Source organism: Ranitomeya variabilis, chromosome 3 (assembly GCF_051348905.1).
Source record: "Ranitomeya variabilis isolate aRanVar5 chromosome 3, aRanVar5.hap1, whole genome shotgun sequence".
Classification (NCBI taxonomy): Eukaryota; Metazoa; Chordata; class Amphibia; order Anura; family Dendrobatidae; genus Ranitomeya; species Ranitomeya variabilis.
In genome coordinates, this window is record NC_135234.1 from 449,303,222 (window position 1) to 449,329,781 (window position 26,560).

Below are 26,560 nucleotides of genomic sequence, written 5' to 3' on the forward strand. Positions count from 1 at the left end.
GCGGTCATACGAGCTCGTAATGCGACTACGTGGGTTGGGCTTCCGCATACCTGTCTCCTGATTGGGCGTGACGTTTTAGCACGCCCATGCTGGTAATACGTCACGCTCGGAGTCGTAGGACTATGGCGGTGTGAAGGGTAGCGTACGATTGCGACGCGTGACGTTCACATCGCAACTACGTCAGAAAAAGCGTTAACATCGTAGAGTGTGACCGCTGGCTACGAGCTCGTACTGCGATGTCGAATATGACGCAAATGCGTCGTAATCGTAGCAGAATCGACCAGTGTGAAGGGGCCCTTAGTCATGTGACAAGGCTCATTAGAGAGTGGATATTGATTTTTAGGATTACTGCTTCCTATAGGGGGCGCTAGAATTCTCTTCCTCTCTGAAGAGACAATTTGTGAAAGAATAACAACGTTCAGGACATACAGTAATATTTTATTTTTGCCTCTATTTTATACTAATATTACAAAACATGAAAAACGAAACTGAGAAGCAAAGTAAACTTATCTAGGGAGGAAGCCATGCTTTCTCCACCACATTAATGCTAGTGCATGTGAGCCAGGGAGTTAAAGCGGTGCGGCTAAGCTTAGGCTCCATGCTTTTGGCCTACACAGTACTGGCAGCGTTAGCAGCTGTAGTACGAGCAGTAGTCCACATGTAGGGGCACCGGGCGCCTGGAACGCATTTACTGATGGCTCATACAGAGGCAGATGCAACGTAAGAATACCATTGTCCCAATACTATACTTATGTAGCCATATATCATCAGGACAGCAGAGTATACACGACCAATTTAGGCCGCCATTTAAGCATAACAGGGAAAGTCACCAAGCTTCCTAGGCAGGTAAATGACAAATTTGCCTAGTTATGCAGCAATAATTCCACCGTTCTCACATTTGGCCACATTTGTCCGTTAGCAGCTTTGGATAGTTGGGTAACAACCAACGTGGATGTATACTGAACCCCAGACTAGGTATGGTATGTTGTCTATAGTATTTAGGCCTCATTCAGTTCTGCATGATAAGCTTTTTATTCTGTTCTAAAAACAGACACATAACGGAACCCAGATGCACCCCATAATAATATAAGAGGTCCTTCTGCTTCCGTTTGCAACCATTATGCAAAGGATCCGTTTTGGACATTAATTTTGGTTCCCATCAAAATTTGCCAAAAAAGGTATGATGGGCCTATTAGTGTTCACCGCATGAAATGGCTTTATATAATATATCTGTAAGGTGCACTTCATAATGAAACATGTGCATCACATAGCGGGGAGATATTCCCTCAGACTATACACAGCCCCAATTTGTATGGTGCAGCAGTAGGACAGGACCAGAAGCACGTAGGATGTTTTCCTTCTGATTTCATACAGAGCCAACCAGACTTTTTTTCTGTCCGCACATCTGACTGTATCTTTAGCTATGTTACCGCTCCTAAGTAAGGCTCTGAAATTGTTTATCAGTTCTAAATGGTTGATTTCTTTTCAATGTTCCTCCAATTTTTTGCCAAAAAATTGTTAAAAACCCCCAAACCCCTCACATTACAAAAGTTCAGACCCAAACAGGCAAAAAGCTGATTTAAGTCAGTGCATAAGAAACTAAGATCCCCAGTCTGAAATATGAACAGTGTTAACATGATACATCATATACATCTCCGTCTTCTACAGGCGAGGAGGGCAGAAATCACCGCTATAGTAACAGATTATATAAAACTGACGGAGGGTCCGCTATGTCTACATGGCCCGCTGTATTTTGTGCCTGTAAGGAGACCCAGGAGCCGGACAAGTATGAAGGAACCAGACAACAGGCTTTTCCTCCTCTTATTTGATGATGTGAGGCTTGTCACTCCAGGCCTGGGATTTCTTCTTAGCCAGTTCCATCCAAGAAGGTTCCTGTGAGACCAACAATGTTTGTTGCTTGTGTAGAGTTTTCTCCTCTTTCTCTGTCAGCAAAGACAATTGAGCATCTACAAAGCAAATGCCGCCATTAGAAGAATAGTAGGTTGAGTGCATAGTTGGTAGATCTCATACCGTATATATCTTCTGGTAAATCAATAAATATAGATGTAAATTATTGCTGTATTTATATTCTGCTATTTTTTTTAATCATTTTTTTTTTAAATCATTTTGCCAATCTTTAGAGTACACTAGAAAACTGATTTAAAGGGAGCCTGTCACCAGTCTTTGCCACAAATATCAGCATGATGTAAAGACAGAGACCAGCATTGATTCCATCGATGTATCACTTACTAGGCTGCCTGCTGTAGTTTTGATAAAATCACTGCATTTATCAGCAGGAGATGATCACTAGAGGACTAATAAAGCTGCTGCCGGATAGTCCTCCACATTAATGAGCTCTGTATAATCCCACTCCCACCACTGATCGGCAGCTTTCTGTCTGTATAAAGTATACACAGAAAGCGTCCAAGCAGTGGTGTGGGCGGGGTTAGACAGAGCTCAGCATTCAGAGAGCTGCAGCAGAGAAAACAGGGATTTTATCAAAATTGCAGCATACAGCTCTATACGTGATACATCGCAGGAATCAGGCTCTCTGGCCCGACATCACACTTGATGGGGTAGTAAATACCTGGTGACAGGTTCCCTTTAATGTCAAGAAAAACTGCAAAAAAATTCTGTTTTGACTCCACTGTATGCATCGGACTGTTAAAAATCTGTAACATATGGCTGTTATCTTAATGTGTATTAGAAGCCAAAATGCAAATGGTACTTAGAGAAGTTACTTATTTATGTCTTAATCAGAGTCTAGACCTTTATTAGCCTGTTATGATTGGTAGTCATATAGTTTTCAATATTCCATTGAATGTATTGTTCAAGCTCAGTTCACATTTGTGTCCAAAGGTTTCCCTCTATGTCGGAGGCTCAAGTTCCATCAGATTTGATGGAAAGTCTCGGGCACCATGCAGACTTGTGTCATACACCTTGGTCTCTACTGGTCTACATGGGAAACTATTGCTTTTTCCTATTTACATTTTTTATATTGCAATGTTTTTTTTTCTCCATGACACACAAAACTTCTGATGTGGTGAGACGGATTCTCCCAAAACATCGTGCTCATTATATGGTTGTCTGTTTTTAGGGTAGAAAATTCAAACAGAAAACACAGATAAATGGGATACACCACCTGAGTTTCTACTACATTTTAACCCTTTCTTAGATAAAATAATTGTGAGGAGTTTGGGGAACCATGAGGTTAATGAGTCTTCACACATTGTTCGAGATGCATGCGTCCATGGAGGACATCAATGTCTAGAATATTAATGTCTGCTTCAAAAGCTTTAGTGCTGAAGCTGCACAAAACACACCCTCATCTGGGGAAAAGCTCTTCTCACCATGGGCAGGATGTGGCAATGTGTTTGCTCTTTGCCTCGGCTCGCTCTTTTCAAGCTTGGCGTCTGGTCCATACGATTCAGGAAGAACTGAAACCGACACGCTTGTTGTTTTGTTCTGAATTACGTCCACTTGCTGTTTCGACTGGACCTTAAAGAAAAAACAATTTTTTTTTTGTTAACTTTTTGTTTTTTTTAACCATAAAATTTTTATTTTATTAAACATGGTATAACAAAACAGGGTCGTACAAGTATTTAGTTTTTGTTAACTTTTAACTTGTATACATTTATCATTTCACTCAACTCCGCAAATCTGATGCATGCATTCAGTTACAGCCTTTACTTACTTATGCTGTAGATAACATTAATACTATTTTATGAAGGTTTACTTTTTATTTTTCTATTGGTTCTATTTGTATTTTTTTTGTTTGTTATGTTTGATCATTATTTATTTATTTTTCTTAAAGGGTACCAGACAGCTGATGCCTGCTGCCCAATGCACAGGTGGCATTGGTGAGACTTGATGACTTGATTTCAGACATGTAAATGTTTACAACATTAAAAGCTGCCCACCCCCCTCAGTAAGGGTATGTTCCCACGGTCAGTAAACACTGCGGGTTGGACGCTGCGTACAGCCGCAGCGTCCAACCCGCAGCGTCCAGATGTTACAGCATAGTGGATGGGATTTCAATAAATACCATCTCCATTATGTGTACATCGACACCTGAGGCTTCCCTGCAGAGACGGACAAGTGGTGCGTCTTTCCAGACAGCAGCATATCTAATTATCTTGCGGATACGCTCAGTCTCCGCAAGATAAATGTCCCCATACAATGTATCAATGAACACATGCGGAATCACCTGTGTTCAAAAGCCGGCAGCGGACATGTGCTGCATCCAAAGTGCTGCCAATTACTGACCGTGGGGATGTAGCCTTATAGGTTTCTCCCTACAAGCGCACTCAGGGAGCGGCCTGTCAGTCACTGGCAGTGGGCAGGGAGAAGCCACCAGGGACCTGTCTTTTCAACTAGTCATCTGTGCAGCTCGGTTCCTGGTGGATTTTATCTATGTTTTTTTCTCTAAATCACTGCAGCTTTTCGCAGTTAAACATACCTGGCGGAGATCATGTAGCCAGTGTCTGATACATGCGGCATGGAGATCAGGCACCATGTATCAACTGTTAGGTTCTCTGTATTTATTTTTTTTAATCATTGTTCTTTTCTATATTTATTATTGTAATTTGTGTCCTTATCATTTCTAAATTTGCTATCCCTCAAGTATTATTGTAGTGAAGAGCCGAGTGTCAAAAATAATCTATGTCCTCCCTGTACAAAATGGACTGCGCCTAGGAGGCCGAGTGATAAACTAAAAACAAGGAGGGAAAATTCTATATTCTTGTTTCTGATTAGTGGCTTTATGTAATTAATACTATTGTGAATAGGGAACTATGAAATATCATTTTAGGTATCTAGGGTCTTAATCATGTTAGGGGTCTGGCTTTGGGTTTGAATTAATATTAGGGTCTGGTGTGGGGTCTGAATCATATGACAGGGTCTCGCCTAGGACCTAAAATAATTTTAAGGTTCTGGGATCTGAATTCATTTTAGGGATTTAGTATATGTTCTGAATGAGTTTTGGAGTCTGATATGGAGGTCTGAATCGAAAAGTGATCGGATCTGATTTACCAACTAACAAACAATAATGAATCCAAAAAAAACTATTAATAGCATCCAAACTCCAACATGCATATAAAAACTGTCCTATACACACAAATGAAAGGAAGCATGTGTCACAAGACATAGCTAACACTTAGAGCATCACAACAATAATCATTTAACACCTTTTCTATACATTTCATTTTCGTTTTTGTGATTTCATTTTTTCCTCTCCTTTTTTAATAGCAATAACTTTTTTTGCATGGTGTGTTGGTGTTTTTATTTATTTATTCAATTTTGGGGTATATATCATACTTTGTTTGCTTTTTATTGGATTTTTTGGCTATACTGAATTGACAAAAAATGCAATATTGGTGCTTTGATTTTTTTCTTGTTATGACACATGCCTAATAGCTTAATTTTACATTTTGATAGATTGTACTATTCTGGACCCAGTGATACCCAATATGTAAATTTTTTATGTTTATTTATTGTTAAATGACAAAAAGTGGGGTGGTTCAAAGTTTTACATCTTTTTCATTTAAAAAAACCACAATGTTGTTCGATAGGCCCCTAGGGCACTTGAAAATGTGGTTAATTAACTGCAAGTACTATATACGCTGATATTGCTGTACATAGAGAAAATCATAGTACACTATGTCGCCCAGCCACAGGCTTGACGTCTCAGAAAAGGTCATATAACAAGCATGGGGGCCTTCAGCTGGCCCCTGACTTTCATAGCAACCCATCAACAAAAGTGATTTCAGGGATTGGTTGGCGGGGCTGGGGTTGAACTAATGCCCAGGCCGCATAGTGACGCTTAAATGCCGCTGACAGTGATTGAGTTAGAGGCAAGATTTCAGCTACATAATATAGCCGCATCTGCCCTCTGTAGTGTGGGCTCTGCTTCTGAGCTTTCTCCAAAGTTCTAGAGATGCTCCATGACATATATACCAGTCATGGAACATAAAGGGGTTAATGACAAACTGTGAGTAAAATGCAGAAAGGTGCAATGGAGTTTAGCTAAGTGATAGCAGCAAGACAGTTACCTTACTTTTTGCTTGAAATATTATAATCTTTTTGAGGTTACAAAATTAAATCTTTACAGCTAGTGTATAGCTTGGATCTGCAATTTAGATTTCATACATTTCATGTTTGCATGCTGTAGAACTACAGAGGGCTACTTTATTTATTTGTTATATATGGAGATGGCTACTCTTATTGAGCACTTGTTCACACATGTTTTCTGTTTGGATGTGCCGGTCAGTCTTTTGATATTTGTAAATTTTTAATTATAGCTGGATCCTACCTTCCCATAGAAATGTAGGCTTTAGCCCAATAGAGCATTCACATAGGCAGGTTCCCAACAACAAGAATCGCCTTACAGTGGCTGCCAGCGACACATGAATTGGCCAATTTATGCGCTAAATATTCTCAGTTTTTCTAATTTTCTAGAGCAGTAATGCAATTCAAATTTCACACATTTCAGGTTTGCGTGCTATAGCGCTACAGAGTGCTACTTTATTTGTTGGTTTGCTTGGATCTTAGATAGTAGTGGACAAGAAACAAGTGACTGATGGATGCCAAGGGATGTTCATTATTCACTAGATTAAAAATTGGACAGTCACGATTCCACCACGAGTGACAGCTGAGTCGCTCTATAAGATCAGGGGAGTGCTAAGTTGTCAGGATTGAGAATGACAGCTCAGCCACCCAATCTGAGGCAGGGGCGTGCTGAGCTGTCAGTACTGTTAATGACAGCTTAGTTGTCCAAACTGGCCAGGCCTGTGCGGTTTCCTCCAGTGTCGCCCGTTCTGAGTGATTACCTGGTTAGCTGGCTGGCAGTGATTAAAACATTGCCAGTTGTAGCTTTGCTCAACTAGTGTGTGTTTGCTCTGTGCTCTCAGTTCTTATATTCTGATTTTTGTTGCCAGACCTTGGATTTGCTTTTTCCTAGCCCCTTTGCTTGATCCGCTACATTCCTAGAATTCTGACGCCGGACTGTGACCTGACTACGCCTTTGTCTCACTCCTCTGTTTATGATGTACAGTACAGACCAAAAGTTTGGATACACCTTCTTATTTAAATATTTTTCTGTAATTTCAAGACTATGAAAATTGTACATTCACACTGAAGGCATCAAAACTATGAATTAACACATGTGGAATTATATACTTAACAAAAAAGTGTGAAACAACTGAAATTATGTCTTATATTCTAGGTTCTTCAAAGTAGCCACCTTTTGCTTTGATGACTGCTTTGCAAACTCTTGGCATTCTCTTGATGAGCTTCAAGTGGTAGTCTCCGGGAATGATCTTCCAACAATCTTGAAGGAGTTCCCAGAGATGCTTAGCACTTGTTGGTCTTTTTACCTTCACTCTGCGGTCCAGCTCACCCCAAACCATCTCGATTGGGTTCAGGTCTGGTGACTGTGGATGCCATGTCATCTGGCGTAGCACTCCATCACTCTACTTCTTGGTCACATAGCCCTTAGGTGGAGGTGTGTTTGGGGTCATTGTCCTGTTGAAAAATAAATTATGGTCCAACTAAACGCAAACCGGATGGAATAGCATGCCGCTGCAAGATCCTGTGGTAGCCACGCTGGTTCAGTATGCCTTCAATTTTGAATAAGTCCCCAACAGTGTCACTAGAACAGCACCCCCACACCATCACACCTCCTCCTCCTCCTCCATGCTTCACGGTGGGAAACAGGCATGTAGAGTCCATCCATTCACCTTTTTTGCGACGCACAAAGACACGGTAGTTGGAACCAAAGATCTCAAATTTGGACTCATCAGACGACAGCACAGATTTCCACTGGTCTAATATACATTCCTTGTGTTCTTTAGCCCAAACAAGTCTCTTCTGCTTGTTGCCTGTCCTTAGCAGAGGTTTCCTAGCAGCTATTTTACCATGAAGGCCTGCTGCACAAAGTCTCCACAAAGTTGTTGTAGAGATGGGTCTGCTGCTAGAACTCTGTGTGGCATTGACCTGGTTTCTAATCTGAGCTGCTGTTAACCTGCGCTTTCTGAGGCTCGTGACTCGGATAAAGTTATCCTCAGAAGCAGAGGCAACTCTTGGTCTTCCTTTCCTGGGGCGGTCCTCATGTGAGCCAGTTTCTTTTTAGCGCTTGATGGTTTTTGCCACTGCACTTGGGGACACTTTCAAAGTTTTTCCAATTTTTCGGACTGACTGACCTTCATTTCTTAAAGTAATGATGGCCACTCGTTTTTCTTTACTTAGCTGCTTTTTTCTTGCCATAATACAAATTTTTACAGTCTATTCAGTAGGACTATCAGCTGTGTATCCACCAGACTTCTCCACAACACAACTGATGGTACCAACCCCATTTATAAGGCAAGAAATCCCAGTTATTAAACCTGACAGGGCACACCTGTGAAGTGAAAACCATTTCCGGTGACTACCTCTTGAAGCTCATCAAGAGAATACCAAGAGTGTGCAAAGCAGTCGTCAAAGCAAAAGGTGGCTACTTTGAAGAACCTAGAATATAAGACATATTTTCAGTTGTTTCACACTTTTTTGTTAAGTATATAATTCCACATGTGTTAATTCACAGTTTTGATGCCTTCAGTGTGACTGTACAATTTTCATAGTCCTGAAGATACAGAAAAATCTTTAAATGAGAAGGTGTGTCCAAACGTTTGGTCTGTACTGTATATTCCTGGCTTATAACTTCTGATTCCTTGACTTCCCCAACTCACGGCTTGTCCATGAAAAGTGACTCAGCGTCACAGACAAATGAACCATTCTAAGTCATTTGAGAGTGATCTAGTATGGTACATCAGTCATTAAGTACAAACTTTAGTCATCAAGAAATTGGTGAAGTGCTGGACCTTGCTCCCTTCTTCACAGGCCCTATGAAGTGGTCAATGATGAATTTCTCAGGTAACCTGGTGAACTCCTCTAACATCATCATCATAGACCTTTTAAGCCTGGCTTTGGCAGAGGTCATGTGCTTTGATATTAAGTAGCATTGTCCACAGTTACCTCAAGTTGATCAGAACTAGACATGAACGAATATCGTTGGATCCCTCTTTATTCGGTTCGCTAATAGAACTTACTGGTTAGCTGCAGCGGGAACCCGGCTACCTGGAGCGCTCCCGATTATCAGCTGTTCGGCTCCACAGTTGCATGTGTCGCAGTTGTATGATAGTCACAACACATGCATGGAGAGCTTGTTTGTTGTGACTATCACACAGCCGCAACACATGCACCTGCGGCACCGGACACCTGATTATCGGGAGAACTCCAGGTATCCGGGTTCCCACTGCAACTATTCGGTAAGCTCTATTAGTGATCCGAATAAGGAGGGAGCCGACAATATTCGCTCATGTCTAGTCAGGACATTTTGTCTACTTCACTGAGCTGAGCTCCATCCAGGTGTCCTCACTTCCAAGCTGCAACCAGCATGATTTCCAAGCTCAGTCTGGCTTACTAGGTGTTGTTCATATCTCAATATGCAAGTTAACAACACCTAGTATTGTTCTCAGTCCTGCTCACAATTGAGCTCTGCAATCAAGGTACACACCTTTTAAGGGTGTCAATCGTTTTCATTTTTCTCTGTTACATTGCTGCTATCAACCAATATCATGCTGGAATATTCCAGACCCCATTTATTTCTCATTTACTTTTATACCCTGCTAGACAGTTACCAGACTGCACTCCTGTGATTTAACTGTTTCCCTGATGGAAGAGATCAGTTTCCTATCAGTAACTGTTCCTGTGTTTATCTGCACACCTGCCTCTGCTTTAGTTGTGCTAAGGCTACGTTCACATTTGCGTTGTGCGCGCCGCAGCGTCGGCGCCGCAACGCACAACGCAAACAAAAACGCAGCAAAACGCATGCACAACGCTGCGTTTTGCGCCGCATGCGTCCTTTTTTTCATTGATTTTGTACGCAGCAAAAATGCAACTTGCTGCGTCCTCTGCGCCCGGACGCGGGCGCCGCAGGGACGCATGCGGCGCAAAACGCAAGTGCGACGCATGTCCATGCGCCCCCATGTTAAATATAGGGGCGCATGACGCATGCAGCGACGCTGCGGCGCCGACCACAAATGTGAACGTAGCCTTACTGCTCTGCTTCTTTGTCTGCCATCATGCATACCCTACAGTCCTGGTCCTCAATGATAAACCCATGGGTTGAAATCTCACCACGGACAACATTTGCAAGGAGTTTGTATGTTCTCCCCGTCCCTGTATTTGCGTGGGTTTCCTCCATGTACCCTGGTTTCCTCCCACACTCCAAAGACATACTGATGAGAGATTTACATTTTGAGCCCTAGTGGGGACAGTGATGCTACTATTTGTAAAGTGCTGCTGAATATTACGATGCTATATAAGAAATCATAATAAATCGATACACATATTATCCATCAAGACCTGCTCTGCATCATTGCCTCCAATCCGTGTTGCTCACCCAGGCCTTCAGCTTACAGAATCCACCTCACCAGGAGAGCCCTTAACAATTGGCTCTTGTGCGAACTGTAGAACAGACATTTTCCCACTGCACCACAAAGACCTGAATAACATCCTGTTAGCAGGTAGGGTTTACTTTCTACTTTTTTAAGACAGCAAAAGTCCAAGAGCTCTGCCAAGAGTGTATAACATATCAATAATAATAATTTTATCTATAAAATATAGCGTCAACAAATTCAGCAGCACTTTACAGTTAAGCGGGGACATGTACAGACAATAAGGACATCATAAAGTAACACAGTTCAGAAGTTAAAGGAGGAGTGAGGGATCTGTTCACAAGTTTACAATCTATATTTTCCCATAATTGAAGCAAATTAAAAAAATAAAAACTTGTACACAGTTTTTGTAAATTACCTCTGCTCTGTCTTTGTCTTGCTTTTCAGAATCCTGGTTTACAGTGTGGTGTTCAGAGACAGGACGATCTTTAAGACTTCTTTGTTTCTTCAGAGCCATAGACATCCATGAAGGCTCTATCTTGCGTTCAGCTGCCTTAATATGCTCTGCTATTGCTACGGGAGTGTTTTTATCTGATGATGTAACACATATAAAAGGAAGTAAATATTTTTCCATATGTACTTTCAGGTTGGTATTTTTCTTATTGCTGAATTTTGATTACAGCATTAGAATTTGATGTCAAACCTTTCTGTTAACCACAAACTTCTTTACTTTTCTTTAAACCACACACTTTTTTACCAACTATAATAATTAATTAATTGTACTATACATAAAGAATATAGCAAACTATATTTTCGCAAAAACATATATTAGTTACTTCTGTTGTATGACTGAATCAATGTATCACAGGTACATCTGTTGTATGACTGAGAAATTCAATATACTGTATGTTAGGCTTTATTGGGGGAAATCCTCCTAAGGCTATGTTTCTAGTGTTTGGGGTCTTAAAAATGTTGGACTTTTATTAAATATTGCATGCAGGTCCACTGTATCGATTATAAAAAGAATGATATTTGTAAAATATGCAGGATATCAGGAAAAAAATCAATGACAGGTAAACTTTGCCTTCAAATTGTATACATTTTTTTTCAGAAACATGTTTTCACTTGTTTTTTTTTATTATTAAGCATTCATTATTTTCTTCAGAAGGTTTTGTTCAATCCTATACATATGCATTGTGCTGCACATTAATCTACCACCTGGTTCTTCACTACAGCCCCTGATGGTGTGGTTAGACTTGAGCCGCAGGTGTTCGTCAGGTACCACTCCAGGATAGACCTCAGAACTGCAGCAGCTGACCCCAAGGAGACCGGGACAAAGGTACAGACTTGGAGTAGCTGGTAGGACAGGAACAGGATCAAAGCCAGAACGGATATTGGAGCCGGTTCAGATTGAGTGAATTCAGGACTGTAGGACTGTCTCAGGGTTCAAGCAGAACCAAATGTCAGGATCAAACAAGACGTATTTAGGGTATAGGTTCGGGTTTAGACAGGATGGTAGCACGTGCAGGTACTGATTTCGATTATGAAGGTTCAGTTAGGAAGAACTGGTTCAGGTGCTGAGTAACGTGACAATTATGGGAACAGGGACCAGACAATGGACTTAGTAGCTTGCAAGACTAACAAAATACTAATGTTACTCAGGCACCTTCCAACAGATGAAGGTGCCTTAAGTCGTAAGTTCCTCTCAGCCATTGGCTAGAGACACATCAGGTGCATATGCTGTCTCCTTAAGAGACAGGGAGCACGCATACCAGGAGACCTGTGCGGCGTGCGCAGGCTCTGGGACAGAGGAGGCATGGAGAGACCCAGAATAGAGTACGCGGCTGGGTGGCCACCTCTGTGAGTATGTCGGCATCCCTGCCGGGGGCAGGGGGAAGAAGCGTGAAAGGATGCTGGCGTTACAACATGATTGTATATTTTTTACATGTGCTATTAAATTGCATGTAAAAAACGATAGTTTTCGTTTGTATTTACATCAAGAACTGCAATCAAGTTTTCTACAGAAAAAAAATGCTCTAGCCTACTTTAACCCCATTCCCGACCTTGGATGTACTCAGTTCATCATAGTGGGTAAGTACTTACCGACCATGGAAATACTGTGTATGTCATGGCTAAAATGTGGCATTGTGACCACAGTCTCGGTTATTGCATTAAGATGACTGTTGTTTCTAACAGCAGGGCACCTGGGCTTGTCGTCACAGTGGGTTTTGTTGGCCCCTTTGCAACTACGGATCTGTGATTGGCTTTTTAATTCTGAACAGCCAGTCACAGCGTTTTCAGTGTCTCAGGCAATGAAATTACCTGAAACACTAATGTCCAGCCTATGCTAGGTGCTGTAACAGCACAAATCATAGGCTGGAGCCTAGCAATGGCAACGTCAGCTCTGATTGGTGCGATTGGATGATGACGTCGATCACACCAATCAGAATACACATAGATGACCTGACCTCAGTATGACCGCCCTGCACTTCCGAACTCTAGCTTCAGACATGTGTAGAGCGGTCATACTGCTGTTCTGTCGCACTGTGCTGGGCCTTGTTGTGGTGCCACAGAGTTTTGGAAGTCTTCTGTGATTCCTGATTGAAGATTTTCCTGATCCTTTCCTGATCCCTAGGTTTTTCCTAATACACCCCAATCCCCATCTCCTACCCTTTTGCCCCTCCCCCCTCTAACTAACCCCCTCCCCACAAACCTTCTGCCACCTAGAACTGATCAGTACTTGATCGCTCATTTTTTGGCAGTTTTTTTTGTTTGTGCATCCTGCAGTTGACAAGTTCTGATCTGTGATGCAAAGCACTGATCATTGTCTATGCTTGCTGTTTTCCAGACATATTTTCGTCCCTGTCTATTTCCCCCTTTGTACCACCTTCATGTGTGTGTACTGCAGCCACCCAGAGCTGATCAGTGACACAAATCACTGATCCGCCATCATGCTCACTGTTTTCCAAGATTTTTTTCTATCTAATTTTTCTCCCTTCCCCTTTGCACCTACAGCCGCTGATCAGACACACATCACTGAATGGCCTCAGTGTTAGCTTTTGGCCAGGACTTTTTTTTTCCTGTTTTTTTTTATCCCTTTTTTGCACCACATTCATGGGTGCGCCTAAAAGCTGTTGCCCACTGGTCGGTGACACACATCACTGATCGGTCTCCGGTTGTTGCTTCTTTTTTGTCTGTGAAAAAAAAAATTGTAGCAAAATTCATTTAGATTAGTTAATAGGACTACATTAGGGACAGTAAAAATATACTGTAGTAATCAGAGTCTACTACAGTATTTTTTACTGAATATAATCAAGGTTAGTGGCAGATACCAAAGCAGAAAAAGAGAATAACATCAGTGCGCACGTCCTACAGTCGTCGAGCACTGACCAACAACATACTACTACCAAATTAATTTCTGACTTATACAACTCATGTATGCCAACCTGATGTACACTGCACAACTCTCGTTGGCCAGCGAGATGCACTCTACACAACTCACTGATGCCAACCTGATGCATTCTACACTACTCACGTTAGCCAACCTGATGCACTCCACACTGCTAACCTACACCAACCTGATGCACGCAACACAACTAACATATGCCAACCTGATGCACGCTACATAACTCATGTACGCCAACCTGATGCTCGCTACAGTACTCACGCAAGCCAAATTGATGGACTCTACACTACTGATGTATGCCAACTTGATGCATGCTGCACAACTCACGTATGCCAACTTAATGCACTGTAAACATTTTACATATGCCACCACATTGTAAAATTCACATACCAGGAAAACACTAGATCAATTCAAGTATAGGGCCACTTGTGGGGGGATCTCCAAACACGACATGACACCGGCAGACCATTCCATTAAAGTCTAAGTTCCAAACTGTCGCTCCTTCCTTTCCAAGGCCTGCCATGTGCCCAAACAGTAGTTTTCCCCATATATGGGTACACATGTTCTCAGGAGAAATTGCACATCAAATTTCTGGTCCATTTTCTCCTGCTATCCTTGTGAAAATGAAAATTTGGAGCCAAAACAACATTATTGTAAAAAAAAAAATCCAAATTTTTCATTTTACAGTTCAACATTGTAAAATTCTGAGAAACACCTGTGGGTTCAAGGTGCTCACCACACATCTAGATAAATTCCTTGAGGGCTCTAGTTTCCAAAATGGGGTCACTTGTGGGGGTTTCCATTGTGTAGGCACATCAGTGGCTCTCGAAACGCGACATGATGCCCCCAGACCATTCCATCAAAGTCTGCATTCCAAACCATCATTCCTTCCTTTCCGAGCCCTGACATGCACCCAAACAGTAGTTTTCTCCCTCATATGGGGTATCAGCATGCTCAGGAGAAATTGCACAATTTATGGGGTCTATTTTTCCTTTTACCCTTGTGAAAATAACAAAATTGGGGCTATAAAATATATTAGTAATATTTCTGTTACGCACTTGGAAGTTCAAGGTGCTTATCACTCATTTAGATAAGTTCCTTGAGGGGTCTAGTTTCCAAAATGGGGTAACTTGTGGGGGGGTTTCTATTGTTTAAGCACATCAGGGGCTCTCCAAAGGCTCTCAATTCAAGCCAATTTTGCACTAAAACAGTAAAACAGTGTTCCTTCCCTTCCGAACCCGGCTGTGTGCCCAAACAGTAGTTTTCTCCTACATATGGGGTATCCGCATACTCAGGAGAAATTGCACAACAGTGTTGGAGGTCCATTTTCTCCTGTTACCCTTAAGAAAATAAACAAATTTGGGGCTAAAAAGAATATTTTTGGGAAAAAAGTTAAATCTTAATTTTTTCCTTCCATATTGGTTCAGTTACTGTGGAACACCCGAAGGGTTACTTAACTTCTTGAATGGAGTGTTGAGAACCTTGAGGGGTGCAGTTTTTATAATGGTGTCACTTTTGGGTATTTTCTGTCATATAGATCCCTCAAAGTCACATCAAATGTGATGCAGTACCTAAAAAATTGTTTTTGTACATTTTGTTGGAAAAATGAGAAATCACTGGTCATATTTTGACCCTTCTAACTTCTTAACAAAAAAATTATGTTCCAAAAATTGTGTTGATGTCAAATAGATATGTGGTAAATGTAATCTCTGAACTATTTTGTGTGACATTACTCTGGTTTAGGGGCATTAAAATTAAAATGTTGAAAATGGCGATTAGTATTATTATTATATTAAAACACTATATTCAAAATTCTGTCAGGACTTCATCTGTAGCTAAGCAAGAAGCAATGTATACAGTAAAATTGGTATCATGCCAATTGTACTCTATACATAGATTCATCATTGGCTATGTGCCTATTTTTTGTCTAGTTTTGTGTGTTCCATGCTTTTTTTTTTTTTGTTTGTACCCAATACATTATTCTATTTGCGCTTTTTTAAAGTTTATTTTGTATGAGCTGTTTTTTTTTCTTGTTTTCCGCTTTTGGGCAGTGTAGTGATGCCAACTATTTTTTCCTAATTAATTGCTACTTTTGAAAAAGTCACGAAATTTGGCATAAGTCCAGCCTTGGTGTAGTTTTTGGCATGTTTTTCAAAAAGTTGCACGACAGGGAAGAAGCCTTTATTTTACCTTTGCCAAATTCATGAACCGTGTGCGCCATTTTGATGAATTTGGTGCAATAAACGTCAGCAAGTACCTCAAGGCCAAAAAGGAAAGTGACAGATGATGAATTAGTGCCAAATTTTGCAGATAGTAGTGTCTTGTTGCATTTCGTAATCTAAAAGTCACAGGTTGCAGGCAATTGGTAAATTGTTTGTGTATAATACATTAAAAAATGTTTTCCCTTCTATCAAAACATTTTGATTAGTGGTAACCTGACTATTTCCAAGCTTTCTTCTTGCTAAGACTTCTGTACTAATATTGTTGGAAGTAGTAAAATAAATGTATTCTATAAGCCCAATAGTCCCAAAGTCCCAACTCGACAAGCTCTGTGCATGTGTTATTAAAATACATCTAGAAGATGCCAATTAACTACATCAATTTTAGATTTGCAAAACCTTTGCTTGGCAACTATTACTGCTATGATTTAATGGATACGAGATAGCCAGCAGGCTGCTTATTGTTCTTGGATTCTAAAAATACATTCACAATGTGTTAAACCTTTAGTGCACCTTCTGTTAAGTGTGACTAATGGTACCATTTACATACCTGACAGCGGAGGATTTGTATCTATGATCACTAAATACCAAGTATTAAGGATACCGAAGAGCTTTAAAACTGGCACCAGAAACTAACTGTATTAATAATTCCTTCTCTAAAAGGCACTTAGCAATGCTGATAGACGCCAGCAGTTTGCCTAATGTTCATTTAGTGGCAATTTTATTAGGTACATCTGTTTTTTTCAATGCAAATATCCAAGCAGGCAATCACATTTGGAGAAAGTCTTAAATGTATATACTAGAATTGGGCAGAAATGTGATATTGGTACCAAATTATATGCTTTGAGTAAACTCATTGTTGATGTCCTTGGATTTTTTTTGTTAATCTTTAGAGTTTAAAAATTTCTGAAGTTCATAAAGAATGGGGGAGATCTACAAGCTATAGTGGACAGAAAATGTTTTTATAACATTTTTACAACCCCCTTTTAAAATGCCAGGCATTTGTCATGTAAAAAATTATACTAGGAAGAATAGTTTCAGAACTTTTTCCACCTTTAATGTCACCCATAATTTGCAAAAACCCATTGAAAAACAAACAAATAATTTTGAGGAGGAAAATAATAGTAACAAAAATAAAATAATCATCTTTCCATAATTGGGGATGTGGCTGTGTTAAGAATTATTCAATCACATTTAAACTCGTGTTAAATAGTAGTCAGCCTTGAACCAGGAAGCGGAAGTCCAAATGGAGCAGGACGTTGAGGAGGAGGTGGAGGTGTAGGTGGAAGAGATGGAGGAGAAGGAGAAGGTAGCCAACAATGCTTTTTTATTATAGATTTTTTGGGTTACATTTTTAGTATTTTCTATTTGGACCTGATTGTGAGAAACAGGGCAGCCATAATTAAAGAGGTTAATTCACTCAGTAGTCTCTGATTGCTGGATGGGAGGCTCAAGAATAACTTGCCTTCTGGGATCCCCGGCAAAGTGTGACAGATGATGTCACACTAGCCTGGCTAATTAAAAGCCAGGCTTGGGCTCCCAGAAGGTAACAGATCTACGAGCCTCCAGTCCAGCTTACAGAGATTACTGACCTGGCAGATGGACTTTAGTACCGTCAATCAATTGGTCCAACTGAAGTGAAGACCACAGTCATTTCGTGTACATCCAGCTATCTTTGTTGATTTCCAACACATACCTATTTCCATACGTGCTTTTAGTTATATTCAACTCCTAGGGATTTGTGCAAAATCACAGAAATGTTTATTTTTAAGGTATTAAAAAAAAAACTCCTACAACACAACTGAGATGTGTGAATCAACCTGTTTCCCACCTCTGCTTTTCCCTTCCCCTCTCTGGGCTAGTCCATGCTGGGTAGCTATGGTAACTCGGCATGCACCTCTGATGTCGTTACCCTAGGTCTTTTAAGACTGGTTCAGGTTGCTATGCGCTGTGTGAGTATCCGGTTATCAAGAGGCTATCTAATTAACTAGTCTCAGACTCTGTGGAATAGAAAAGGTTTATAAACCTCCAAGAGGAGGTAATTTACAGCAGAAACTTTTGAATCGGGAAACATATTGGATGTTTATGCTTGACACACGTATTCCTTATGGTCTCAATGCTAGACAAGACTTAATAAAGCAATACTAATTAATGTTCAAGTAATGTCCCGTAAGGGTATATATTATGTCAATTTAAGTTATTTCCATGATATTCTTAACCGTGATTACTTCTTTCTACATTTATACATGCTTTTTTGCATTTTTAATTGTCTGTCCAATCAATGTCACGTGCACACTATATATATGTTTTCATTGCACTATTTGGTAGATCATGAGTAAGACTTCATAGTTGAAACGCGTTGATTGTCCTTACTGGTGTGCCAGGTGTTTGCTAGGTAAAGATTTTTTTGAAGAACGCTATATTGTTTCAGTTGTCCAATAAAGTCTCACAAAGTTTGAACCGCCTTTGACTTCAGCTGGATCATTTCTCCTCTTGTCTTCGCTATCTAATTCCTATCCAGTTCAGCTATAAACAGGTGCTTGATTGTCTACTCTGCTCAGTTATTCCTGAGAGCTAGCCACACTAACAGCTCTCCTTCAGCCTGTTTGTCTACTCTTCTCAGTTGTTCTGGAGTGCTTTCTGCATTTCCAGCTCTACTACTACCAGGTGCCTACCAACTTGTCTCTGTTACTACAATGCGCTGTCCGCCCCCTCAACTCTAATGAATCAATATATCTGTCAGCCTACTTATCTCTGCTAATCCAGGTGCTGTCCATACCTTCAACTTTGCCGTATTAAGGCAAAAGCTAGCCTATTAATCTCTGCTACTTCAAGGTGCTGCTCTCACCCCCAATTATTTAGCTTCAATGTACATTTCAGCCACCTCGTCTCTTCTACTCCAAGGTCCTGTACACACTCTGAACTCCACTGCTCCTAGGTACCCGCCAATATACTAGTCTCTACTATTCCAAGGTGATGCTCATATACCTAACCCTGCTGCCTCAATATAGCTGCCATCTTATTTGCCTCTACTATTTAAGGTGCTGTCTGCTGTTCCAAGTGCCATCCAGCTATAACAAAGCTCTTGTAGTTACAAAGTACACTCCACTTGAAGCTGATTTCATGAATATGACAATGAGGTCTGTGTACATCAAAGGACCTAGAGACAATAAATTTGAATTTCAAACATCTTTGACACGTAGATGAATTATACATTCATAGTCTAAATGTGTAAATGCTAAATGTACAGCAACATGCATTACTATAGTATTTATACAAAAATGTTTCCAGAATTCGGGCTGTAGAAAAAAGGGTTACTGACATAAGTGTCTCCCTTTACATTTTTTACATACAATCATTGGTCAACCACAACTGATGCGAGCGTTTCTGTGGTTTCATTAGTGTGACAATTTTAAAACTAACTTGGCAGGAAAAAAACTAAATAAATTGTAAAAACAAACTTTAACCAGTGTTTAGTAGTGTGGATGTCAGAATCAGTGAGCATGAACTGGTGTAAACATATTCTTAGCCAAAAATAGCAATGCATTTGCTCCCACTCAATGCCTGTAATTTGTACCTTTTGCCAACACTGCCAATAGGACACTAAGAAAAAAATGTAGTTTCTAAATCATATAGTGTATGTAGAAATGAGAGGTGCTTGGAGTTTTCTTCTACATAATTGACACAGAAAAAAAAATATATATTTGTACCATGTTAGCCAGTACATAGAAAATTCTACACAATTAAAATTTCCAGGGACATTAGATATTTGTTGACAGTTCCAGGCTATTTTGGAACGATCCAGCGACTATCTTCAAGTCCACCTACAACAGATCTAGAGGTATCTGGCAGCTGCTCACGAGTCCCTCTCTATTAGAATAAGATGCAAGTTCAGCCAAGATCAGTACCAGAGTGATGATTGACTCATACAGTATCTATGACACTTCCAGTATCTGACCCAGCTTCTCTTATGACTGCAAATAATGAAAACCTAAACCTAAAGAGTAGGAAAACTAAAGAAAAAGGTTTATACTCTATAAAATCAAAGGGATATCAATATACAGGATTTTTCACTTATTTATTCCTGCATCTAGGTAAGCTACAAAATGTACTTCTTGCTTGTTGATATGGAAACACAACATCAAGGTAAGATGGAGACACATAAAAACTGATCTGTACAGAGCTGGATACAATTTCACTTTCAATAGCACTACATCCAAACATGGTTTCTTTTAACAATCGACTTGGTAGTAAGGTTTATGAAGGGTTTTTTTTAGATTTACACCTCAATAGCCTTTTTTATTAAATGACTATAAAGATTTTAATACTTTCTCTGTAGCTGCATCTATTACTTCTAGAGATGATCAAATCTTGTGAAACTTAAATTTGTCAGGTTAGGTGAAATTTTCCCAAAAATATAATTCATGGTGAATAAATTTGCCGACAATTGCTGGTACTCCAATTGCCCGGAAAAGATGTGTATAACACAGCGAGGTCTCCTGGGACTGTTTCCAACCTTTTAAATCTCTTTACCTCAAACATAGCCTTAATAACATAAAAGTGACCTTAGTTTTAGAGCAGTTCTGGCACTATTACTGAGCTGTCAGCTCCAACATACTCTCACTATCCTAAAATCACTCTAAAGTGGATGCTCCTTCCCCTCCTTGGCTTTTATAAAAGCTACGAGAGTCCCTCCGTGTAATGTGATAGCTTTAAGACTTATGGGAAAGCCCACGTGGTCACACCTGAGGTCCTTTCAGTCTTCTATGGCTTATGCAATTTTTTGCAATGTGTAAAAAGGCCGAGGGCTTTTTGATGAGATTTGAGCAAATAAAATTACTAATGGTTTGAAATTGCCAGGACATGCGAATTTTATAAAATTTGAGTCCAAATTTAATTTGAATTTAATCAATTCTATCATGTGTAATTACTCCCTTTATCAAGCCTATAGGTCTGTTTCTTTAATCCCCATAAAAAAAACTAGAAATAAAATCATCGGTTAAAAATATCAGCTATAATTTCTCTCAAATTGTTACAAATCTTACTCAGCCTTTTCTAAAGGTACCTTCACATTAAGCGACGCTGCAGCGATAGCGACAACGATGCCGATTGCTGCAGCGTCGCTGTTTGATCGCTGGAGAGCTGTCACACAGACCGCTCTCCAGCGACCAACGATGCCGAGGTCCCCGGGTAAGCAGGGTAAACATCGGGTTACTAAGCGCAGGGCCGCGCTTAGTAACCCGATGATTACCCTGGTTACCAGCGTAAAATGTAAAAAAAACAAACAGTACATACTTACATTCGCGTCCCCCGGCGTCCGCTTCCTGCACTGACTGAGCGCCGGCCCTAACAGCAGAGCGGTGACGTCACCGCTGTGCTGTACTTTCACTTTACGGCGCTCAGTCAGTGTGGGAAGCGGACGCCGGGGGACGCGAAGGTGAGTATGCACTGTTTGTTTTTTTTACATTTTACGCTGGTAACCAGGGTAAACATCAGGTTACTAAGCGCGGCCCTGCGCTTAGTAACCCGATGTTTACCCTGGTTACCAGTGTAAAACATCGCTGGTATCGTTGCTTTTGGTGTCAAACACGACGATACACGCCGGTCTGACGACCAAATAAAGTTCTGAACTTTGTTCAACGACCAGCGATATCACAGCAGGATCCTGATCGCTGCTGCGTGTCAAACTAAACGATATCGCTAGCCAGGACGCTGCAACGTCACGGATCGCTAGCGATATCGTTTAGTGTGAAGGTACCTTAAGTTTTATCTGATTTTTAAAAAACTGATTGACAAAGTGGGATTAAAAACAGAAATATTTAATCAGAAATATACCGTAAATCTTTATAACTACCTAGATTTGATATTCGGGACAAAATTTCTTTCTTTGTTCTGTGCCTTGCTATCTTTACGTATCTAGTGTGCCACCATAACAGGTCCAACCACTGCGGTTAGCCAATGGGTTGTTTTATCCCTATGTTGTCGTTCATCTTCCTGAGGAACTATTGCCAGAACATGTGCACATACCCTGAGGATTACAACCACTACAACACTTTTCTTCTTGTTTGCTATTTTGATTTAGCATTGCAGAAGCATGGAAGATAATGAGGTCCACACATGTAAAATATAGAGAAGACCTTACCAGTTGTTTTGTTGAGGCTTAGCCTTCTATTAGGAACTTTCTTTTCAATCTTTGTCTCTGGAGGTTTTATCTTTTTCTCTTGACTGGAGTCATGTTCTGATGCTTCTTTATTCGTGTTATTGTCAGCAACTGTAATATTTTGCAGAACAGGCTTCTTGGGCAGCGGTGGCTTAGCCTGTGTTCCCTCTGTCTCTGATACACACTTTTCATTCTCACTCTTTGAGCTAAAAACTTCATCTTTGTGTTCTGGTTTCTCTGGATTTACTTCCCCCTTACAGAATGACAAGTCTGCATTTTTTGTCTGTTTAAACTCTGCACTGTGTCTCTTTACCATACTTGATAATGGATTTATGCCATCCCCGTATCTTAAGGATAAAGAAGTGGATCTTATCTTTACAGTAAAGGATTTTTTGTCTTCAGAACCTGGTTGTGATTCTGTAACCACAGGTAATTCATTGGCAGCTTGCATTGTACGCTGGTTTGGGGTAATGGAACCAAAGACTGCCTTGTCTACAGGCGTACCCTCAGGGTTAGTTAAAGACTCAGTCTTCCTACTAATAGACTTATTTTCAGAGTTGGCTGCAGCAACTTTGGATTCTTCTTTCATGATCTCAGTTTTGGACATACCTGGTTTCAATACAGACAACTTTGTGGTTTTATGAGCCTCATTCTCAACATTTGCCTTCAATGAAAAGCTGCCAGTCCTAGGTCTCTCCCAAGCTGATGATACAGAAAACTTTCTTTGGGTAGCTTCTATATGTGACTTTTCTAGTTTTTTATCTCCATTTCCGTGCTGTTTGTTATTTTCTTTATCAGACAGAGGTTGATCTTGGTAATTTATGGGGTTTTCAAACAATGAATTCTGGAAATGGCTTCTCCTACTGTCCAACAATTCCTGGGAAAATCCAGAAGTAGTCCTTAAAGTATTGGCAACTGTCTTCTCTACAACTGAAAGCTTTACATCAGCTGATGCACTGCTCTCTTTAACTGTGTGCTTTTGATTCTTAGCTGAAATTACAGCATGGATGTCTTTTTCTACAGAAGGTAAGCTAGTAGAAACACTATCACTTCCACAAACCAATTCACTCTGATCTTCTTTCCTTGAATCCAATTCTATGTTTGCGGGACCTGAACCACTTATGACATTTTCCGACTGTGAAGTTATAACTGGATCCAGATCAAGAGATCTGTTCTGCACTACTTCTGGAAGATTCTGTGATTCATAAACCTCTGCTGATTCTGAAGATGATGCCTTATTGTCTAAGCTCAAATCCAGTGTGTTGTGAGTATCATGAGTATTAACTTCCATAGAACCAAGGACTGGAAATTTTGGGTTGGGTGTTAGAACATCTTCCTCATCCACAGAGGTGAAGTTATTTTTATAAGATTCCTCCTGTACTGCCTGAGAAATAAAAAAGGGATAATGTTAGTTTTAAAGAGGAAGAATTCTCGGAGAATGACCTCATATAAGAAGCATGTTCTCCACTGATGGTAAATGGAAAAACTACGGTAACTTTTTTTGTAATTGGTAAGGGATCTAATAACTAAATCTCAGCAATAATGCTTCTTCTTCATTGATGGTGGAACCATAAGCTAACATTTTTGGAATTGGTAGGGGATCCTAGGGCTACAATCCAGGAATGAGATTTATAAGAGACTAAAAAATCTTTTTCAATATTTTTTATAGCTTCATATGTTGAGATCTGATGGACGTTTCCATCACGCTTGTCCTCTAGGCTGTTAAGGAGAAAACTCTTCTCATTCGATGAGTAACATGGTAATTTGTATGGCAAATTGGTCAATTAAGATCAAGCAAAATCTATAGTTTCATTGTTGATTTTTTTCTTTGTTAACTGTGATCAATTGTCATTAGTCTCTTGAATAGCACTGTAAACGAGCAGTGTTAGCTAGTCATGTCAGTATACACCTCCAGTAGCTATTTATCATATTAAGGCACAGGCCACTTGAACGTTATTGAGCACAGAGCACAGCTACAGCTGCTAGAAGAGAAATGTGAACTATAATATTCGGAACAATACAACAAACATAATAAAGATAACTAACAACACATGAGCATTGTACAACATAGAAGATCACAACATTACCACAGATGGTCTTCTGCTCGTGCTTAACCTTTGATTTCTAGGCTTTACTGAAAGCCTATGTCTAGCAGCAGAATTGTCCAGGAAAGTGGAATACTGAGGAGGAGTGCTGAAATCCACTGATGGTGAAAGGTTGATGCTCTCTCTTTTCCCGTGATACTTTTTGTGAGCCTCTCTAAGCTCATTTTCATCTGGAGATAGAGGTCTTGAAGATGTTTCTGATGAGATCTAAAATGGGACAACGAAAATGTTTTTAGATCTTGTATAACTACTAAATTTTCAGAAGTAAAACTTGCTAAAAAGTGTGTGTTCATTTTACAGTCCAGCACCAAACCTCCCTGACTTTCTCCTTAAAGTGAATATTTCATCCAAAAAAAATAAATAAATAATGGAAATCAAAACAATTTATTTTTTTATTTTTCCAAACAATTATTAATATTTTTTCAAAGTTAGAAATATGAAAAATATAAATATATAAAAAATATATGTGAAAAAAGTAGCATTACCATATTTTCCAATTTTAGACACTTGGAGGAGCATATGTACACATTTTCCCCAAAAAGCTAAAATGAATGCAAGCTAGCATTAATATAGCTGCAAAGGTGGGCATCAACTGCTGATGTCACTCCCCTTTTGTTTAGCAAAGGAGGGGGATATAAAGTTTGAAATCACAATGTAGCGACATTTTGTTGGTGACTGCTCTGTCATATAAATGTGTGCAAAGCAATTCATGAACCAAGCTAAGAGGATCAGCAAAAAACGCTATCTGAAATAAGAGGTCATGATGGCAGAGGATGAGTGGAGCTCAGCATAAAGCACTGGGCTCAGAAAAGAGTTCTGGTTTCTCCTGCGTTTTCACATGCTGCTCTGTTTGTGTGTAAGGAGATGGACATGCTGCCCATGTTTCTGACCTAAGGTCCATTGTGAGCAGTATGGCATTCTGGGGTGTCCCAAAAGTAAGAGGGGACCGAAAGAAAGAGATAGCAAGATACGGAGCAGAAGGAACTAAGAGACAGAGTGAATTACCGGATACAGGTCCTGGGAGAGGGCACCTGGCAGTAAGGCCCAGAGTTTATAACTCTTGAAGGTAAAGGCCTAGACAGGAATTAAAATGTGAAACGAATAGATTATCCAGGGCAGGAGTTCCAGAGAGTCAGCACTAGAGAAGATAAGTACCGGCCATACTGGCCACATAGCTTCCCTAAGGCAGAGAAGCCTCAGAACCAGGTTGAGGAAAGGATTCTTGCCAAGAAAGACTGTACAGTCAAGCTGGGTTGTGGTGAAGTAGTGAGAAACAGTAGATACAGAGGACAAGTAGAAAGAGGAAAGGAAAACAATAGAGAAATGAAGGAAGGAAACTGTGTGGAAAGTGTTTTAAGTTGTAAAGGAAACGTTCATAAGACTGTGTACCAGCGCTTGTATATATTCCCCACCAAGTTCCCATGCAGTAAAAAGTTTATTTTTGACTGCTGGACTCCCTTACTGAATTGTCCAACACCTGGTCCTGATAAACATTGGTTATGTGCATCCTGCACGGACATAGCGCCCTCACAACACAAGTCCACACACCTAGCCAGGACCTCCACTTTCATGTAACGTGGGTTTTCTCTGCTGCAGAAATTTCTGTTAGGCTGAATTTACAGTGGATTTTACTTATATTTGCTAACACTTTGCAAATTACAAAAGTGTAAATGCACAAGATGATAGGCATTACAAAAGTGCAAATGCACAAGATGATAGGCATGCAATATATATAAAAAATCCACGGCAAAAAAAAAAATCTGCTATGTATCAATATTGTTTTTCTTGATTCACATATTTTGTACTATACTAGTTGATTTATTTGGATATTACAGTAATTACATTCTAAAATGTTATCTTTTGACATATGACAGATATGAGAGAGTTTCAGTGGATGGAAACCAAACCAAACTGATGGGGCCTGCACCCATAGGAGTACCACAGCTCCTTAGTACTGGACCCTCAATGTCTATCTGTGTGACCCTCAGCTTTTGTGGACCTAGGCATGCCTGACAGTGTCTGGAGGTATTTTGCATGTTAAGGAGTAGAGGAGTGACAGGTAAGACTATAAGCATGGGTAACCACCAATGGACCGTTTCATCATCTAGATAAGAAGTGGCCATGCATGAGTGCTACCATAATCATTGTAGTTTATGGGAGAAGCAAAACACTCAACTGTTTCAGCATCTCAAATAAACTACAATGGAGAATGCTGTATCCATGGTCTTTTCATTTCT

The 26,560-nt window shown here is 40.2% G+C and overlaps 1 protein-coding gene across 2 annotated transcripts in view; it reads right to left on the reverse strand.

Moving 5' to 3' along the window:
• Window positions 1-421: 421 nt before the first annotated feature.
• The window catches only part of CRACDL (CRACD like), a 154,286-nt gene continuing 128,147 nt past the window's right edge, over window positions 422-26,560 (reverse strand). For both annotated transcript variants that reach the window (XM_077296521.1, XM_077296522.1), the window contains exons 7-11: window positions 24,306-24,530; window positions 22,201-23,602; window positions 10,852-11,024; window positions 3,351-3,498; window positions 422-1,967 (exon numbers count right to left, since the gene is read on the reverse strand). In XM_077296521.1, coding sequence (XP_077152636.1) covers window positions 1,822-1,967; window positions 3,351-3,498; window positions 10,852-11,024; window positions 22,201-23,602; window positions 24,306-24,530 — 2,094 coding nt within the window. In that variant the 3' untranslated portion in view covers window positions 422-1,821. The remainder of the gene's footprint in view (window positions 1,968-3,350; window positions 3,499-10,851; window positions 11,025-22,200; window positions 23,603-24,305; window positions 24,531-26,560) is intronic.